Source organism: Amphiura filiformis, chromosome 15, assembly GCF_039555335.1.
Source record: "Amphiura filiformis chromosome 15, Afil_fr2py, whole genome shotgun sequence".
Classification (NCBI taxonomy): domain Eukaryota; kingdom Metazoa; phylum Echinodermata; class Ophiuroidea; order Amphilepidida; family Amphiuridae; genus Amphiura; species Amphiura filiformis.
Genome location: NC_092642.1, coordinates 54,302,675 through 54,324,205, shown reverse-complemented (window position 1 = coordinate 54,324,205; position 21,531 = coordinate 54,302,675). Strand labels below are relative to the sequence as shown.

The 21,531-nt window shown below is 36.5% G+C and overlaps 2 protein-coding genes across 2 annotated transcripts; both read left to right on the top strand.

Annotated features, from left to right (window-relative positions):
* The first annotated feature begins 1,199 nt into the window (after window positions 1–1,199).
* Window positions 1,200–8,709, top strand: LOC140171049 (cytochrome P450 2U1-like). The gene is made up of 3 exons (XM_072194228.1): window positions 1,200–1,212; window positions 1,834–2,769; window positions 7,370–8,709. The coding sequence occupies exons 1-3, from the start codon at window positions 1,200–1,202 to the stop codon at window positions 7,540–7,542; spliced, it is 1,122 nt and encodes a 373-aa protein (XP_072050329.1). The 3' UTR covers window positions 7,543–8,709.
* A 6,650-nt stretch (window positions 8,710–15,359) lies between these two features.
* On the top strand, window positions 15,360–20,816 carry LOC140170666 (cytochrome P450 2J3-like). The gene is made up of 3 exons (XM_072193915.1): window positions 15,360–15,395; window positions 17,736–18,671; window positions 20,371–20,816. Exons 1-3 carry the CDS (start codon window positions 15,377–15,379, stop codon window positions 20,541–20,543), a joined length of 1,128 nt encoding a protein of 375 aa, XP_072050016.1. The 5' UTR covers window positions 15,360–15,376; the 3' UTR covers window positions 20,544–20,816.
* The last annotated feature ends 715 nt before the right edge of the window (window positions 20,817–21,531 follow it).

Genomic DNA, 21,531 nt, shown 5'->3' with positions numbered 1-21,531 from the left:
AACACCTAATTAAGGGCTGTGCAATAATTATGAGCCCTGGTGTGAAGATACATAACCTATATTAAACACCTCACCACAGAATGTTTATTCGTATATTTTACTTCCTGTCCCCTAGTGCCCCCACCCCCCGGGACTCTGGAGCAATATGATCTAAAATCTATATGTTTTTTAGGGTGCTGGTTTCAGATAATACATTGATTTATAGCGTGCAGGTTTAAGATATTATTATTGTTATGAATCGTACTTCGTGAAATATACTGCACGGGGAAGGAATACATACATAAACGGTGAATAGAAATGATGGGTACTAGAACTATAATATTATAGTTTATAAAATTTTGGCAATATGACTTGCTTATAAATGATTAAATGGCTATATCAAATTACTGAATTCAATAAGAATAGATCTATTCTGTTTTGTAGTAATCCTATGTTATCAACATTGTACATGCATTTAATAATTGTAAGATAACTTTTAAACAAATCTGGGAAATCTGGTATGCGTAGCCTTGGTTCCTTCCAAACAATTACACCACAAAACTTGAGCGCATAGATTTGTGCTGGTGTAGGTGAAAAGTCAAGGGCATTTGTGTGTGCAAGGGACCGGGGCAAGGGATCGTGATTGTGTCCCGGGGCCTGTGTATCCTTGCTACGTGCAAAAGCATGTACAATTGCATCCTGGGCTTGGTGGCATGTCCTATTTATTTTGGGTTCATGACAAGGTGAAAGATAGTATATTGGACTTGTTGCATATGGTAGGAGCTATCGTGATCGCGATTCTAAATGCGATTTTTAAATAACCTTTATTTTTACCAATATTTACCAGAAACTGCACCACTGCAACCATGATATCACTCTTATACTCTACAAGCTTGACTTATATTTTCACTTTCTTCATAGTGGTTGCATTAACAATATATTGGTGGAGTCGACGAAGACTAATAATAAGTCGTCTACCTCCTGGCCCATTTGCATGGCCTATAGTTGGATCACTGCCGTCTATTGCTCTACAGTTGTACCGCTCTGGTCTGCAACTACCGGTTTTTTTCCAACAAATGGATCGTCAGTTTGGCCCGATTTTCGCAGTGAATATATGCGGTGTTAATATTATTGTGCTAGGAAACTATGCTACGATTAAAGAGGCCTTTCAGCATCCAAACTTGAGTGACCGACCAAACATTAACGCTGTTGCCATGGAAATGGTTGGAGATGGTAAGCTTATCTAACTGGACTCTAAGTTTAACTTAATAAAGTTTTTAAAAAAATCATATACGTAGCGGGTTTTGTATGAACTCCATCTAGCTATACAGTTAGAAACGAAGACATAACAAACGAAGACAAATAGCTCTGATTTAAGACCTTATTCTCGGAGTGGGCAACTTGCCCTCCCTCTGGTTATAGGCCCCTGATTCTTATGCCTTTTTTTTGTACTTTTTAGCCCGTTTTCGACAAGATTTGACCTTTTTTGTTCATTTCATTCCTGTAATCATTTTGGATTTATATAAATTAGGCAAGCACTGTTTCATTCACTACTTAGATTTTTGGGGACTGTTATTGTGTTTTTTAATATGCTTTTTTGAAATGAAAGGTTATAAAATGAATTATGTTTCCATTAGAGGTGGGTTAACCTCTATAATCCATAATTTGACAGACCTATCTAAAAGCTCAGCATTTCAGAATGACATTGTATATATGTAGCAAGTCAAAATATGTGTTTAAAACATAAATAAAACGAAGAATTGTTTAATACTTTCAAATTTGTGTTGCTCTATTACAAGTCATGTAAACATGGTCCAAAATATGTATTCAAACTATGTATCTCGTTTATTACAGGTATTGGCGCCGCGTCAGGAGAAATTTGGAAGCGACAACGTAAATTTACACTTACTACATTTCGTAATCTTGGTGTTCGTCAAGCTTCCTTTGAGTCCATGATAATCACCGAATGTCATGAATTCGTCAAGGAAATCACTCGTCATGCCAATAATGCCTTCAGTCCCAAGATTATATTTCCAAAAGCAACAGCTAATGTGATTTGCTCGTTTGTATTTGGAAGGCGCTACAATTACACGGATGAGGAGTTTCAATTTTTAGTGAAGTCTATCGACAGGATTGAACAACGCAGGAATGGAATAGGTACTTTACCAATTTTCAAATATTTACCCACTCGAGGAAAGCTCCAATTACGTAAAGACCTAACAGGACTATCACAATTCATAGATAATATAATCGAAGAACACAAAGTTACTTTCGACCCAGAAAATCCTCAAGATTACATCGATATATTTATGAAAGAAATCCAATCTTCTGGAGATGGTTTACTTACTAATAGGAATCTTCGAGGGACAGTTACTCTTCTATTCTTTGCAGGTGTTAATTCAACCTCAAACCAAATGAGATGGGCTATTTACTGTATGCTAAGATACCCGGATGTACAAATGACCGTGCAAGCAGAATTAGACAAAGTTATTGGTCGCCAACGTATGCCTATTATGTCAGACAAGGAATCTCTTCCGTTCACCATGGCCACTCTTCTGGAGATCCAAAGATTCGGAAGTACTGCACGATTTGGACCATTGCACTTAGCATCTTGTGATGTAGAATTATGGGGGTACCGTATACCTAAAGGATCTCTTTTGATGCCTAACCTATGGGCCGTGCATCATGATCCCAAGATATGGAGTGATCCAGAAGAATTCAAACCAGAAAGATTCATAGCTCGAGATGGGAAAGTGACACGACCAGCGGAGTTGATTCCATTTAGCATTGGTAAATATTAGAAACCTTTGAAATATATTATATAAAGTACTAACATCATGTGGGTGAGTAGGGGTGTGTGTTACAGTAATTGACAGTCTTAGTCTTCCACACTCATCAGTAAGTTGATGTAAGTCGTTGCGTCAACTTTCCGAGTAATGCCAACGCGTACAATTTTGAGTAACGCTGACTCGATATCATTATGTTGGTCGCACTCATTTGCACTTACTTTATTGAGTTGTTACAACTCAGCAAATGAAACTAGCCTAGGTTAGCATAATTTTCTGGAGGTGTGCAATCGTATACAAAATTTTGCACTGATTACAAAAATAAATATTGGAATACTGCTAATTGTGCATAAAATTATCCAATTACGTGAATTAAGTAACAAAGTACCAAATTGGAATAACTCAAAACAATAACCGCTGAGTGCACCAAATCCGCGTAACTTCGGAGTAAGCTACTAGTTTAGTAAGTTGGCGAGTATCACGCATTTTGAGACTTCCAAATCGGCGTAAGTTACTAGACTAGTAAGTTCTATTGTTATGTACTCGGCAACTTACTCTTCATCATTTGCGGAGTAAGTTGCCGAGTATCTCAGAATTTCGTGACTTCCAAATGTGCGTAAGTTACTAGACTAGTAAAGTTACGCCGCAGCTATTGTTATTTACTCGGCAACGTACTCTTCATCGGTGGAGGAGTAAGTTGGCGAGTAAGCAAATTGATTCATAGATAGAGGAGAAAATCATTGATACTGATGAGATTTTGAAAGTAAATAATAAGATATTTCGCATTAGAGCGTATTCTGCGTGTGGAGCGTCTCGTATGCGGCACCGCAAACCTTTCGTGTAGGCATACTGACGGAACATTTTAAGTTTAGGTTGATCTCAACCCTAAACTATGGAAACCTCAAAGTTGCTAAGCATAATTGAAGGCCTATATAAAAGTACATCATATTTATAATGGCAAACACTTGAGGAAATGATAATATCATAAGCGATGTGATCCATGATGCCACTACGAAAAAACTTGTTATCACCCGAAATGCTGGTGATGTCATTTATTCTGGAATCAATCAATCAATCAATCAATCAATCAACAAATAAATAAATCAATGATTATCAATCAATCAATCAATCAACCAACCAATCAATCAGTCAATCAATCAATCAATTAATATTCATTCCCTGTGACGGGTCAAATATAATTAGCGAATGCATGTTGTATTCCATTTTGTATCTTCAGCATAATTACAGTAGGCCTACCATTTTGATTTCACAATAGAGTCAAATTCCCGTTACTTTTTGCGTTTATTTTATGCCTTGCAAATTTATGACAATTGAATTCTAAATACTTCACCAGAGTAATAATTCGAATCTATACAAATATTTTTATGTCTGGGGAAACATGTTTTCAAAACTCAAGATATCTCCTGTCTCTAATATAGGCCTACATTATTATAAATTATCTTATTTCAGGATCTCCCCAAGCGTCAATAATTAGGAATAATTCCAAGTTTTGTGCCAAATCCCTTCACACGGCTGGATACAATCACAGAAATGAATTCTTTCCTGATAATTATAATCTTTTATTTTAACCTGATAACGGCATATACTAGGGCCTATATCCCAACCCGACTCAAGGCTGGAAAACTACACACTATCACAAAACGCTATATACCCCCCCCATCCCACCCCTGGGGCACATCATCCGGTTAATGTTTGAATAGAGTAGGCCCACGATTGTCAGCTATTTGGCCCAAATTGAAAACAATTTTGCGAAAATTTTACTAAATATCATTTAAAAAAACCTTGCGTTTTTTGTGATGTTTTAGAAAAATACAAACCTTTATACTGAAATTGGGAAGCAATTATTATACAAGAGGCCCCAAAATGAGACCCATATTTGCGGCTTATTATGACATACGGTCATTTGAACTGAGCAACAAGGTGGTCTTTGGGGGGCTAATTCACCCCCAAAAGAAAATTCCAACCCCCTAATACCAACCTCACAAAGAAAATGTCAACACCCTAAAACCAACCCCCTAAAAATTTCAACCCTTGACCCCCATTGTAATATTGAAAATGACCCGATAAACATGACACAATTTTACCCTTATTTGGGAAAAAATAATATCACCTTAATTTTGGGCTAAAATGGTGTACAATTGAAATGAGCAATTTTTTGTCTTTTCCCACTCCTACAACTGATCCTGATACGCGACTGAACATGTAAACTACTTTGACCCCGAAAGGATTTTTACAAAACCTACACTGCTGAGTCCCCCATCCCTAGCGGGTTACCCCTGTGTCATGGTGTGACAAAATAGATAATTATCATAATCATAAATCTATTAGGCCTACTTCAAACTTTAACAAAGCACGCTAAATACACTGATATGGTATTTTATTTGTACCGGGGTATTTAATGACATAACACTGCCTATAGTTAAAATTGAATAACAATTGACCGCGTGGTTTTAAACGTGATATTAAAGGTGCTGATTGGGATTTACAGCTCCATTAATGAAGATACTAAAGAAGTAGTTACTCGCCAGATACGCTTCAGCGCAAGTCCCAAAAATACTAGTTTAGTAAGATACGCGGCAGTTGCGGAGTAGTTACTAAAGAAGTAAGCTACTAAACTAGTAAGTTACGCGGATTTGGTGCACTCAGCGGTATGTATCAGTAACTTAACATGAACGAGTTACATCAACTGACATGTTGAGTTACAATAACTCAACTAATTTTGTTTATTTTTCTAAGTTCCCTGAACTTGAATTCAGAAGTTGGCATTACTTAAAAAGTTGACGCAACGACTTACATCAACTTTTTAAGTAATGCCAACAAAGTTGATTAGTTGACGGAACTTTTTGAGCTTTTTCAGCATTTTTAAGTTCGGATAACTAAAATGAATTTTGTTTTGGCAACTTTAACACTATTTTTGAGTTGTCCAAACTTACTCCTTTTGAATTGCGCCAACAAGGCGAACAAGTCATTTCTATGAGTGCACGTTCCACCAGGACATGACCACCATTCCTCTGTATGGAGATATAATCTCTCGTCAACATAGCATTTACACCACGTCTGTCCTGCTTGGGGATATTATGTAACTTGTGTAATTATGTATCTCTAGAGATCATCATGGTGGACTCACGGAGAAACCTTTAACTTTAGCCCAAAGGAAGAAATCCAAAGGTGAAAGATCGGGAGATTAAAAAAGGGGCATTCCACTTTGTGTTTCAAATCAATTACACGATTTCCAACAATTCTGCAAGGCGTTAATAAATGAAGAAAGAGTTTTCAGTTAAATAAATAATTACATGAATTTAATTAATCAATTAATGTCATCCGTAGTCATAAGTCATCGATCAGAGGTCACCCGGGGTCAAAGGTCATGTGAGGTCAACAGGATGAAACAGTTTCACTATAATGCTGCAACTAGGATTATACCCTTTTTGTGCCAGGGTTGCATTAAATAGAAAGACAGAAAGAGTAGTCAGTTATCCAAAGTCAAAAGTCGTTAACAGCTGTTATCCGTGTCGAGTCATACGGGATGAAACCGTGTCGCAAACATGCTGCTGCCCCTCTCGGCTTAAACTTAATAATATTATAATAATACATTTGAATTAAATACCAAATGTTCAATGAATAAGGTCGATATCATAGGTCATCAAACCGAGGTCTCCGGGGGTTCTAGTTCATAAGGGTCAATAGGGTTCAACATTATCAAATTAGAGAAAACACCGTCGCTGCTCCACCAGCATATTGCATTTCTTACAACATGTTTGTGGCAGCTAATGAATTGAGCCAACTGTTCAAACAATAAACAATCAGTACATAAATGCAATCTGCACATTTCACTAAAGTCTTTTTCGTAATTGTTCAGACATAACTTTAGTTCATCTTGTATCTCTAAAACCATCAACAATAAAACCATAAAAATTAATTATTGTCAAGATATCAAAACTTTTAATATCATTTTTATATTGAGTTACTACGAACTACATTTATTTTTATATGTCGACTAATAAAACGCCATCAGAATTATATACTAATATTTGCTTCATGTGCCTGTGCGTAGCGCACAATAAATCGGTATGGTACGGGAAATTATCGTGCGCTCAGTGTCATACTGGGTTCAGCTTTCGGCATAACCCAGTATGACACTTCGCGCACGATAATTTCTCGTACCATACCTCCACTTCACCTAATAACTAATATAATCTATTGGTTATTAATCCTGATATCTATTATAAGCATTATACGATGGCGCGAAGTTATGTAATAATCGGATCAACTACCATAGCAATAGGTGAAAACAATTATTGCTGATCACATGCACCATTAAGATTAGTATCTTTGAAAAGACCAGTATTGTATTCAATCTATGATTGCAGACATACACATGTGATGAGTGCAACCTGCTTGTAGTGCAGCGCGATATATTCGAAATTGTTTTCACCTATTGCTATGGATGTAATTCCGATTTATTACGTCACTTCGCCAGCGTAAGCAACGAAGAAAGCCTGGAAAGCAACCTTTGAACCAGCACAGGTAATTAATTAGCTTAAAATATAGCGTTTATCTGCATTCTATGCTCTCCTCTGCAGGTCGTCGAATATGTCCAGGAGAGTCCATGGCCAAGATACAGATCTTCATCTTCTTTACCCATCTACTACATAGATTTACTTTCATCTATCCCGATGGGGCCGAACCGTTACCAAGCGTCGATGGAGCAAAACCTATACCAGATTTTCTAGCTACGGCAATTCCTCGCTCCTGATGTCAATATATTCATTAAGATTGCGATAACATAATAATATTCTAAAAAGCCCAAAATGGGCATGACATAGGCCAAGTACATTCTTAAGGGGTCCGTCACCCACCTTTGCACATTTTTGTGAGACATGAGAGCGCGCAGACATCAAAACAAATTGAATGCGAGGAGTATCCTTCTGTTATCAAATAATTTTGATTTTTTTATAAATTCGCGATATAATACAAATTTTATAGCAAATTTTTAAAAATTGATATTTCGAAATTAAACTTTATAAATCAATGGTATGTACTTAAAATTTATGAAAAGCCGACCATCATAAGAATAATATTAACTTTAAACGCATTGAAGATAACATTTTTCCCAAATACCTAAATATTTTATTTTCTCCAGCTACATACACTTATACAGATCATTATATTTACTTGTATTATATCGCGAATTTCGGTGTGTCTGATCCCCACAAAAATACTGTGCAAACGCCGCTATCTGAGCCGTAAGAATTAAAGGTCAAAATAGTTGTAGCTCATACTCAACCATACTGAACCCAACACCATATCTGAAACACACACACCCCCACCCACCACCACACCCCCTCCCATACCCGTACAGGCACATCCACCGATGCACTCCCACACTTATCATTAAAAAAATCAATGTGACAACATAATTAAAAGATATGACAATAACAGACAAAATGACATGACAAAATTGAACTCCCAAATCAGTCCTGCTATTCCCATCCATCCATTTGCACAAAAAATGATTCACTAAGCCTGGTTCAGGAGTTCAGCCATGTATGGAACTGTGCTTTCCTTGAATCTTTTGGTTTTCCACCTGTAACTCTTGGCTTTAGGGGGCTTTCTAGTGGTCATTGAGGATGAATAGCCAGTGGCAGGGAACCATCTGGATAATTTTTCAGATACATGTGCTTTGAAAGCAAACTCCTTGCAAATCTGCCGTCTACGGATGCGTAGAAGCTCAAGATCCAGCGTTGCAAAGGAATCGGAGTAAGATTTATACTCCTTTCCAAGGAGTAGCTTACATACACGTTGCTGAAATCACTCCAAACGGTTCTCGTGGCTCTTAGCGAGACCTGCATGCCATAAGGGACTGCGTACTCTAACACTGGTTTCATATAACCTTTGTAGACAGAGAAGATTTCATATGAAGTTTACGTAACATGATTTTTGTTCCTTTAGCTTTGGAATGTATATTGGCTACCAAGGCATAAATCCGCCATTTTAGTCTATAATTCATTACTTTATAAGCACCATAATGTAGACTCAAGCAAAGCACATTTTCTATCACAAATTATTTGACAACATCCCCCGACACACCCCAATAAATATTTCACCCGTACGGTTTATGCGGACCCCTTTCAGATTAGTCTTGGCACTGGAATAATTCTTCTATACTTATTGTCAAGTCTGTAACTGGTGACCACATTAATGTCTATTTTGTGTAATTGTGGAAAACCTAACCCAGTAAACATTTCTTGTGTGAAAGTCAAATCTCGCAGTCTGTTTTGCACCGTATAAAAATACTGAACAGCGCCACCACAACTCATATTCATGTCAACTGACATTATTGCTGGCGCTTTTACGAGAGGCACTATGTATTTGTAAGCATTAAAAGCATGAAAAGCATAATAAAGTCTAGACAATATGTCTCGGTTGGAGAGAAAGCTTCAGTAAGGCAGGAAACCCTTTAATACGGATGAATTTGTTTTGGAACTGGACTTTTTAGTTCAGCAAACGTTGTACCTTAATGCATTGTTTATGGTTGCAACACTGATTCGATCGAACAGTTGTCAGTTTTGCTATACTGAAATATGCTCAACTGAATATTCACTACGCTATAAATTCCTACTGATGTATTCGTTGTTTATATTAACGCATTAAACATGTTGAAACCAGGTGCTGTCAAAATGAAGACCAACAGAAATGTGCGAAATGTTACAGTATGTTTGGCTACGATTTGTACGATCGCCACTGAAATGACACACACTAATGGCGGGCGAAATCGAAGAAAAATATGCAAACATTAAATTTTTAATATTAAGTTTAAAGTTGTGTCTATAACATAAAAAATGTACTTTCGTAACAAAAACAAAATGCCCATATTTGTAAAATTGTCCTATACCTTTTAAGGAAATGGTTAAACTTGTGATGTGTATCAATAGGCGCGGCTATCAAAAGAAATCCACGTGGTATGTGACGGCTACAAGTTTTCTGCCGAGTCCAAATGGTGTGATGGTCTCATTCTAACACAAGCACTCATTACCATGTTTCAATGACTACATGCTGTAACAAAAAACCCTAAATATGCAAAATATCACAGTAGGTTTCCCGTAAAAGAGCGACATATTGTGATAGAAGTTTATATGAAATTATTATGTCACTAGTAAAGTAGGTAATGGGGATACGCAAAACAAATAAACACAAGTGGGGAACGAAGAGGAAACTGAATATATTTGTTAGGAAAGAATGAACAGTTTACCAACCCAAAGTGTTACAATTAAACATGACAACAAATAAACACAAATCCCGACCGGCACACAACACAACTTGAAAAAAAACCACCAAGTGCATGGGTGCCTGAAGGATCGGAGACACACGGATGTAGGAAAAAAAACAAGCCAACTTTAACATTAATATCGAGAACGTTTTGTACATAATGTGGTAAAGTGCAACTTTTTCTGAAAGCATCATTTTTGGAGGGTTGAAAAACGATTTCTCTATTCACAGCTTTTTGAATTTTTCAAATCGACAAAATGTATGTCAAAGAAATGTTTTATCATTTTAGGGGGGTATTTCTTTTGAACCCTCTATTTGGGGTCACGGTCTTATCCATACTTACAGACATCCCGTCTGAAACCTCTGGTTTACCACAGTCTCATTCCAAGTCCTGAAAACTATGTTTTCACTATCCTAACTGCTATGCTAGTGTTTTCCAAATGGTCTACTATGTTGAACGTAAGCTCCTCTGTTGGAGATCACTCGAGCAAGCTATCTGCTCTATTTGACAATCAGATAACGCATAATGTTGACGCATTTTCTTCTCTCCAACACAAGACTTCAAGAAGACTTCACACTGTTATGGTAACAGTAAGTTTCCTACGTTTTGTTTAATAATTCTTCAATCCTTTTATATAATTTGTTACTATTCTAGAATAATCATCCACTAATTATAGCATATTACAGCATAGTACATCATTCCTAAATATAGCTAATTACATCAACAGACTCATTATGCCGTAGTTACATGGTTACTGTAATAGTGCCAACACGTCATCCTGTAGAAATCATGATCATTCTAGTGGTTCTATGATTTTTCGCATTTTTAGCACTGATTTTCCAGTGAATTTCTAGAATATTTTCATGTACAAACAAATACAGATGAATATCAAAACAAGTGAAAACTAAATGTCTGATGACAAAATGCACGAGTTTTAATGAATATTATGGAATGTTTCGGGGACACATAACACCTATTTAGGGGCTGTGCAATAATTATGAGCCCTGGTGGGAAGGTACCATAACCTATATTTAACACGTATCTCACCTCAGAATGTTTATTCGTATATTTTACTCCCCTAGCGCCCCCCCCCGAGACTCCGGAGCAATATTATCTAAAATATATGTTGTTTAGGGTGCTCGTTTCAGATAATACATTGATTTATACGTGCAGGTTTAAGATATTAATATTGTTATGAAGCGTACTTCGTGAAATATACTGCACGGGGAAATAATACATACATAAACGATATAAACGATGAATAGAAATGATGGGTACTACCCATATAAAAAAAATCAGACCTTTTCGGATAACTTCCCGATAGTCACCGGGTAGACACCGGCAAATTTCACATGCACATTTGATAGGTAGCGGGTGACTACCCGATAAATTTTGGTGAAACCATAGTGGATACCTTTCAGGTAATAGGTACCGGATGACTACCCGATGACTGTTTTGGGAAACTAGCGGGTAACTACCCGATGACTTGTTTTGGGGAACTAGCGGATAACTACCCGATAACTTTTCGGGGACCTAGCGGATAACTTTTGGTGACGATATACCTGGTGACCACTTTTGAGACTTCCTGTTGACCTTTTGGGGAATGCAGAAATACAAATTCATGAGTATGCACAAATTTATTAGGCAATTTTACTTATTATTTGAATTGTAGTTTTTGGAGAACTACAACTCTGCAGTCATGGCAGTTGAGCTTGTGCTATCTTGCTATAAGAAACTTGCAAGTGTAGTTATTGTACAAAAATATTCTTCTGATTTAATTTGGTTCAAACCTTTATAAGGTGCATACCTTTCAATTAATGTACAACCAAATTGTTATGATATCAGCATATATTCATGTACATTATGTATTACAGTACCTAAATGTGATCACATCACTGACACAGCCTATAATGTTCATATTAAATATTATAATTTATCTACAACAAATAGTAAAACATAAAGCTTATCAGTTAATTGACACATTAGCTGATGATTAGTAATTTAATTGGCATTAATTTACTGTTAAAATCATGTATGATTTACTAGAAACGATAAACTAAAACATTCAACGGTGTCATATATTAGGTACATAGTGTATAAAAAACTACATCAAAACAAATCATTTCATACACATTTTCCTACCTGCATTGTCATTTGAAATCAAGCATTCAATGCTTCCTACAGCATGTTCCAGATTAATTAGTAAACATCTTGTAATTTCCTACATGTAAATCCATACATTTCGGGCCACAAATAACTTGAATATTCTGCACAGATATATTCCAACTGCCAACAGCTAGCTACTCCATTTTGAATTCATTCAGTGACCTTTGACCATACACCCACCCAAAATGCATTCTTTCAAGGTCAAATTAAAAGCGGATAACCACCGGGTAACTCCTGCAAAGAATCTGGGAACCTTCTGGGTAACTCATTTGAAATATTTGAGTTTTTAGGAGACTTCCGGATGTCTACCCGAAAACTTTTGGATAACTTATTAGGCATCCGCTAGCGGGCACTTTCGGATAACTCTGGAAAAGGTACCCGAAAGGTTTCTGATGACCACCGAATGGTCATCGGGTGGTCACCGGGAAACTTTTCTTTTTGCTATGGGCAGAACTATAATATTATAGTTTATAAATTTTAGGCAATATGACTTGCTTAATGATTAAATGGCTACATCAAATCACTGAATTCAATAAGAATAAGGTATATTCTGCTTTGTAGCAATCCCATGTTATCAACATTGTACATGTAATGTAAGATAACTTTCTTTTTTGAAACCAAAAAATCTGTGAAATCCGGTATGCGTAGCCTTGGTTCCTTCCAAACAATTACACCACGAAACTTGAGTGCATAGATTTGTGCTGGTGTAGGTGAAAAGTCAAGGGCATTTATATATGTGCTGCAAGGGATCGTGCCTGTGTTTCCGGGCCTGTGTATCATTTCTACGTGCAACATAATGTACCTTTGCATCCCGGGCTTTGCATGCCCTATTTAATTTGGGTTCATGACACGGTGAGAGAACGGTTCTTACATTATGCAGACTGGCAGACTGTGGCAGACTGGGTTAGAATATGAAACTAGTATAGTATCAAAATATACTATTTGGTATATTTGGGTTTGATATACCATTTGGTATATTTGGTAGTATTGACAGGTTAGAACTACCCCTAATGGTGGACAAAAATTATCAAGGTCATGTCAGGGTCATACAGGCTCAAATTGCCACAGATTGTTGCAGGTTCATACAAATTATTGGTGTGAAGGAAAGGGGGACAAGAAGCTGCAACAAATGTCTGACATAAAAGTCGATTACGTATAATACCTGGTAGAAATATAAATATAAATTTTACATCATCAAACATTCATTAGAACTTAAGGGGCTGTGCAAAATATTTGGCGAGCCGAAAGGGGAGGGGCAAGCGATTTTTGGCACACATTCATGGGGCGCCTTTTAAATAAAACGCGTTAAAAAGGGTTAGGAAAACGGTACTGAAACGCTTTAATGTGCAAATTTTCCTGCTCGCTGCGCTTGCAACATTTATCAAGACCATTTTATAAGGTTTGTAAATTGGGATCCAAAAAATTTGGCATGTGCAAGGGGGGGAGGCAAAGATTTTTTGGCGGGCCGAGAGGGGGGCAAGCAATTCCCCCACACTGTGTTTAAATACTGGAAATAGAATGGGAATAGATTAGGTCTAAATACCGTAGATATGTTACATCAAATATTTTACATCGAATAAAAAGTCTGTAGGGTCACTAACACTATTTGACAATCACTTTCCATCCTATTTATCATAAATCTAGGCCACCACTCACTATGGACCACCATGACTGCATCCCAATGGCATAGCCCAATAACCTGAATTAAACAATCATAGTGCACAATTTGACCTGAAGTGGCAGAGTATGAGTTTTTATCCCCATATTTTGAAAGGTCATTCAATGAATGTACAAATGTATTGTGGTTAAAGAACTGCCCCTGATAGATGAGCATGTTGTGGATGATGTGGATCCTAGTGACACTATTATCCATTAGAGGATGAATTCCTAGCATGAGGGTTAACCCATTATTGCTCAATACAATAGGGGTATTTTGTTAAATAATTGTATTAAGTATGACATTGGGATGTACCTGTTTACACAGCAACTGTTGTAAAAAATAACAGTTTTATAATGATGGGAAAGTATTTCATGAACATGCAACAATCCAGTCTGCCAGTCTGCCACAGTCTGCCAGTCTGCCACAGTCTGCCAGTCTGCCAGTCTGCATAATGTAAGAACCGGTGAAAGAAAGTATTGGACCAGGGAATAAATAAGATTGGGAAGCGTCACTCTATATAAAAAGTAATAAAACTATGGAAGCCGCCATTAACTTGCCATCGCGTAGGCCTGGAACACTTCCGCGCGTTCTACCGGCTGCATCGAGTCCGTGCTCCGCGTTTAAGTAATGAAAATTACCCGTAAAATCGCGGCTTGCTGCATCCACGGTTAGACTTTATCAAGCCTGCTACAGTGCATTTTTTTTTTTCAAATGTTGGACAGCTGTTTTTAATACTTTTAATAATATTTTAGCGCATCCATGAACTTAATTTAATAATACATCAAATCGACCAACAATCCCAATATCCAGACCAATATTTATACAAGAAAAATTAACCTTAATTTCGTGCCTACACGTAAGACTTGGCGATAGTCCATTTAGATCATCGTTGTCAAGCTCGAGATGATTGACAGTTTGGAACGCGTACTATACGCGTAGCCATGGTAGTGTTAGCACCCAATAGCACCCCATGGCGGCCTCCATACGTGTGTTGTTCTCAGCAACTCGCGGAGAATGGGCGAATCACTGTCAACCCCCTGATTGGACTTGTTGCCTATGGTAGGAATGTGTGAGCTATCGTGATCGCGATTCTAAATAGGCCTACTGCATGTGATTTTTAAAGAACCTTTATTTTTACATTATTTATCAGAAACTGCAACATGATCTCTACAAGCTTGACTTATATTTTCACTTTCTTCATAGTGGTTGCATTAACAATATATTGGTGGAGTCGACGAAGACTAATAAGTCGTCTACCTCCTGGCCCATTTGCATGGCCTATAGTTGGATCACTGCCGTCTATCGCTCTACAGTTGTACCGCTCTGGTCTGCAACTACCGATTTTTTTTCCAACGAATGGGTCGTCAGTTTGGCCCGATTTTCGCAGTGAATATATGCGGCGTTAATATTATTGTGCTAGGAAACTATGCTACGATTAAAGAGGCCTTTCAGCATCCAAACTTGAATGACCGACCAAAGATTAACTCTGTTGTCATGGAAATGGTTGGAGATGGTAAGTTTATCTAACTTGACTCTTAGTTTAACTCAGTTTTACAAAATCATATATGTATAGCGGGTTTTGTATGAACTCCATCTAGCTATACAGTATGAAACGAAGGTATAATAAACGAAGACAAATAGATCTGATTTAAGACCTTATTCTGGGAGTGGGCAACTTGCCCTCCCTCTGGCTATAGGCCCCTGATTCTTATACCTTTTTTCACTTTTTAGCCTGTTTTCAACAAGATTTTACCTTTTTTTTTTCATTTCATTCCTGTGGTCATTTTGGATTTATATAAAGTAGGCAAGCACTGTTTCATTCACTACTTAGATTTTAGGGACTTTTATTGTGTTTTTTAATATGCTTTTCTGAAATGAATGGTTATAACATGTATTATGTTTCCATTAGAGGTGTGTTGACCTCTATTTTCCATAGTTTGACAGACCGAATCTAAAAGCTCAGTATTTCAGAATGACATTGTATGTATGTAGCAACCCAGCAAACACAAAACGTTTTAAAAACGTTTTAAATAAGTTATATTTTGGCTTTTGGTTTAGGTAAAAACGTTTTAATAACATTAAAATGTCGGGTTATATAAAGGTCATGATAACGTTTAAAAACGTTTTGTATGAAAACACACTACAACAATATTTTTAAATGTTTTCAAAAATGTTATTGTAAACTGTTTTTGCAAACATTTTTGTCAAATATTGTGTCAATACTTAAATAACATTATGTTAAAATATTTGAACCCAGCAAACACAGAAATGTTCTTAAAATGGTTTTTTCAAAACCTTTTAATAACATTTAAATGTCGGGTTATATAAAGGTCATGAAAACGTTTTTAAAACGTTATTGAAAATATTTTGGGCAAACATTTTTCGCAAAATATTTTTTCAACCCCAAAATAACATTCTGTTTAGAATGTTTTGTATCAAGTTTTCAAGAATGTTTTTGGAATGTTATTAAAACGTTTTTATACCCTTTATATAACCCGACATTTAAACGTTTTCTGTAAAACATTTTTGTTTGCTTAGCAGTAGATTATCAACAAATGTTTTTAAGGTTATGAAAACGTTTTATACTCTTAATATACCCTTTATATAACCCGACATTTAAACGTTTTCTGACAACCTTTTATAACCTTTTGCGAATGATGTCGAAAACGTTTTGTGTTTGCTGGGAAGTCATGAAGTCAAGTGTTTAAAACATAATTAAAACGAAGAATTGCATAACTTCTTTCAAAATTGTGTTGGTCTATACAAGTCATGTAAAACAAAAAGGTTCCAAAATATGTATTAAAACTACGTCAGTAAGCCAGTCATTACTGCCAAAGGATGGTAACAGTTAGTTACCGAAAATATTAACAGGTACATATTTATTTATTTGCCTTCAGCTTCAGTTGAAAGTTTTAACATTTTCTTGGTTATTAAAACTCCGGGTGTCCCAAAAAAAGGTTACATGTAGATTTTTGAAAATAGTCTAAGTTAATGTTACCAAATATAAATATCCTTTTCATGACATAATCTATGTACCCTCTACTAGTACCCCTGTGAATATCAAGTTCACAGCCTACGTACTTAGGCCGCATTCCAGGCATTGCTGATCAAGCTCTTTACGCAACATAACACAAAGTTCATTATACCACCGTCCGTCACAGCCACCATGCATTTGGCGGGGCACTTGAGTATAGGCCCAGCCATAGCATGGCAGATGCAGTATTTTATTCTGATAAACAAAGAATAAAACTTGTTTAGTTTTATTTCAAGAGTTCAGTCAGAAATGTTAAAACAGACAGCAGGGATTTCAAGTCAACAAAATCCAAATTAGGCCTAAATGCAAAAGGTTGTTATTCATTTCACATGATGATGACAGGAGATACAGCGTGCAGAACTGCTTTCTCCATAAACGTATTCTTCTCTAATGACCATCTTCCTTTATTTGTTACCACCAGGAGTCAAGAAGCTCTGAAACTGATTTATTTTCAGTGTACAATATTTAATTTTTCAATATGTTTCTTTTGTGCAATGAGTTCAACAATGAAAAATAAGAGAAACATAAAAAGTAATAAAGAACAAAATCTGAAAACAAAGGTGTGCTAAAGGTGTGCTTGTCTTCAACTTTCGTTGTGCGATATTTTGATGGTTAGCCACTCTTGACACCCCTGTCATCTTGCGCTCATAAGTTAAGTTGCTTTTAAGATACGGAATAGAAAACTTAACAAACAGTTACAAGAAGGATGAATAAATAATATCTGAAAATATGACATTGTTTTATTGTACCATCACAATATACGGTTCATTTTCTACATGTAACCTTTTTATGGGACACCTTGTATCTCGTTTATTACAGGTATTGGCGCCGCGTCAGGAGAAATTTGGAAGCGACAACGTAAATTTACACTAACTACATTTCGTAATCTTGGTGTTCGCCAAGCTTCCTTTGAGTCCATGATAATCACCGAATGTCATGAAATCATCAAGGAAATCACTCATAATGCCAATGATACCTTCAGTCCCAAGATGATATTTCCAAAAGCGACAGCTAATGTGATGTGCTCGTTTGTATTTGGAAGGCGCTACAATTACACGGATGAGGAGTTTCAATTTTTAGTGAAGTCTATCGACAGGATTGAACAAAGCAGGAATGGAATAGGTACTTTACCAATTTTCAAATATTTACCCACTCGAGGAAAGCTCCAATTACGTAAAGACCTAACAGCACTATCACAATTCATAGATAATATAATCGAAGAACACAAAAATACTTTCGACCCTGAAAATCCTCAAGATTACATCGATATATTTATAAAAGAAATCCAATCTTCTGGAGATGGTTTACTTACTAATAGGAATCTTCGAGGGACAGTTACTCTTCTATTATTTGCAGGTGTTAATTCAACATCAAAACAACTGAGAAGGGCTATTTACTGTATGCTAAGATACCCGGATGTACAAATGACCGTGCAAGCAGAATTAGACAAAGTTATTGGTCGCGAACGTATGCCTATCATGTCAGACAAGGAATCTTTTCCGTTCACCATGGCCACTCTTCTAGAGATCCAACGATTCGGAAGTACCGCACGATTTGGACCATTGCACTTAGCATCTTGTGATGTAGAATTATGTGGGTACCGTATACCAAAAGGATCTCTTTTGATGCCTAACCTATGGGCCGTGCATCATGATCCCAAGATATGGAGTGATCCAGAAGAATTCAAACCAGAAAGATTCATAGCTCGAGATGGGAAAGTGACACGACCAGCGGAGTTGATTCCATTTAGCATTGGTAAATATTAGAAACCTTTGAAATATATTATACAAAGTACTAACATCATGTGGGTGGGTATTGGTGTGTGTGTTACAGTAATTGACAGTCTTAGTCTTCCACGTTCAACCAGGTCATGACCACCATTCCTCTGTATGGAGATATAATCTCTCCTCAACATAGCATTTACACCACGTCTGTCCTGATTGGGGATATTATGTAACTTGTGTAATTATGTATCTCTAGAGATCATCATGGTGGACTCATGGAGAAACCTTTGCCTTTAGCCCATAAGAAGAAATCCAAAGGTGAAAGATCGGGGCATTCCACTTGGTGTTTCAAATCAATTACACGATTACCAAACAATTCTGCAAGGCGTTAATAAATGAAGAAAGAATTTTCAGTTAAATAAATAATTGCATAAATTTAATTAAACAATTAATGTTATCCGTAGTCAAAAGTCATCGATCAGAGGTCACCTGGGGTCAAAGGTCATGTGAGGTCAACAGGGTGAAACAGTTTCACTATCATGCTGCAACTAGGATTATACCCTTTTTGTGCCAGGGTTGCATTAAATTAACCCTTTTTAATGGAGAAAGACAGAAAGAGTAGTCAGTTCTCCAAAGTCAAAAGTCGTTAACAGCTGTTATCCGTGTCGAGTCATACGGGATGAACATGCTGTTGCCCATCTGGACTTAAACTTAATAATATTATAATAATAAATTTGAATTATATACCAAATGTTCAATGAATAAGGTCGATGTCATAGGTCATCAAACCGAGGTCTCCGGGAATTCTAGTTAATGAGGGTCAATGGGGTTCAACATTATCAAATTAGAGAAAACACCGTCGCTGCTCCACCAGCATATTGCATGTCTTACAACATGTTTGTGGCAGCTAATAAATTGAGCCAACTGTTCAAACAATAAACAATCAGTACATAAATACAATCTGCACATTTCACTAAAGTCGTAATTGTTCAGACATAACTTTAGTACATCTTGTATCTCTAAACCCATCAACAATAAAACCATAAAAATTAATAATTGTCAAGATATCAAAACTTTTAATATCATTTTTATATTGAGTTACTACCAACTACATTTATTTTTATATGTCGACTAATAAAACGCTATTAGAATTATATACGTATATTTGCTTCATGTGCCTGTGCGTAGCGCACAATAAATCGGTATGGTACGGGAAATTATCGTGCGCTCAGTGTCATACTGGGTTCAGCTTTCGGCATCACCCAGTATGACACTTCGCGCACGATAATTTCCCGTACCATACCTCCAATTCACCTAATAACTAATATTATCTATTGGTAATTAATCCTAATATCTATTATAAGCAATATATGCTGGTGAAGTTATGTAATAATCGGATCAACTACCATAGCAATAGGTGAAAACAATTATTGAATACCATGCTGATCACATGCACCATTAAGATTGGTATCTTTGAAAAGACCAGTATTGTATTCAATCTACGATTGCAGACATACACATGTGATGAGTGCAACCTGCTTGTAGTGCAACGCGATATATTCGAAATTGTTTTCACCTATTGCTATGGTAGTTAATCCGATTTATTACGTCACTTCGCCAGCGTATAAGTATTTGTAGATTAAACCCTGGAAAGCAACCTTTGAACCAGCACAGGTATTTAATTAGCTTGAAATATATCGTTTATCTGCATTCTATGTTCTCCTCTGCAGGTCGTCGAACATGTCCAGGAGAGTCCATGGCCAAGATACGGGTCTTCATCTTCTTTACCCATCTACTACATCGATTTACTTTCATCTATCCCGAAGGTGCCGAACCGTTACCATGCGTCGATGGGGCAAAACCTATACCAGATTTTCTAGCTACGGCAATTCCACGCTCCTGATGTCAATATAATCATTGAGATTGCGATAACATAATAATATTCTAGAGCCCAAAATGGGCATGACATAGGCCAAGTACATTCTTAAAGGGTCCGTCACACACCTTTGCACAGTATTTTTATGAGACATGAGAGCACACCAGACACACTTTTGAATTGCGAGGAATGTCCTGCTGTTATCAAATAATATAAGCTGTAAAGAAGGTGGCGAAGCTGTAAAGATTTAATGCAAAGTTAATTAGCCAAATATAGGGACTATCTAGCTGATACTGGGTACATTATGAATTACATGCACAATAGAAGTGTAATATGTTTAGCATTTTGCTAATTTAAATCTGCATAATTAATTAAGGTTAATTTCTTGAAAAATCAAAATAAGCAAAATTCTAAACGTTATATATTGCAATTTACCAAGTCTCAGCTAGATACTCCCTATAGTTACTTGGCAAATTGTTTTGCATAATTGGGAGTATGTAGTTAGCATATTTCGTCGGCTGTATTCCATAGTGGCGTATAGTGATTTTTGGTCATTTTTTTTAAAATTGGCACATATGTTTTTAATGATGTTCTCTTTCATTTTTTATAAGTTTTATCAGTTATAATTAGCTAATTAATAAGTAATTAATTAATTAAATGTGGCGTATAGTTACAAAGTGACATTTTTGTATTCCATAGTGGCGTATCGACCATACGCCACTTTTTATACACATTTTATAATTATGAAATATCGGCAAAAATTAAAAATATCGTATGTCATAGTGGCGTACGCGTATCGGACCTATACGCCACTATGGAATACGAATGACGATAAGTAACGCCATAGGGATTACACGGCGACCGAGGTGGCGTACGGTTAACGTAAGCTTAGGGTATTGCGTTTTGTTCGTTTTCCATAGTGACGTATAGTTTTATTGTCAGTTTGCCAGCAATAGTATGTATTTATTTCCTTTGAAAAATATATAACAATAAAATCTATTTAGTTTACTACAGA

What these genes read in the sequence shown, in the direction of transcription:
- LOC140171049 (XM_072194228.1), top strand. An exon ending in GTTGATTCCATTTAGCATTG is followed by an intron (nt 2,770 to 7,369) that starts GTAAATATTAGA and finishes TCTCCTCTGCAG; the next exon opens with GTCGTCGAATATGTCCAGGA.
- LOC140170666 (XM_072193915.1), top strand. An exon ending in GTTGATTCCATTTAGCATTG is followed by an intron (nt 18,672 to 20,370) that starts GTAAATATTAGA and finishes TCTCCTCTGCAG; the next exon opens with GTCGTCGAACATGTCCAGGA.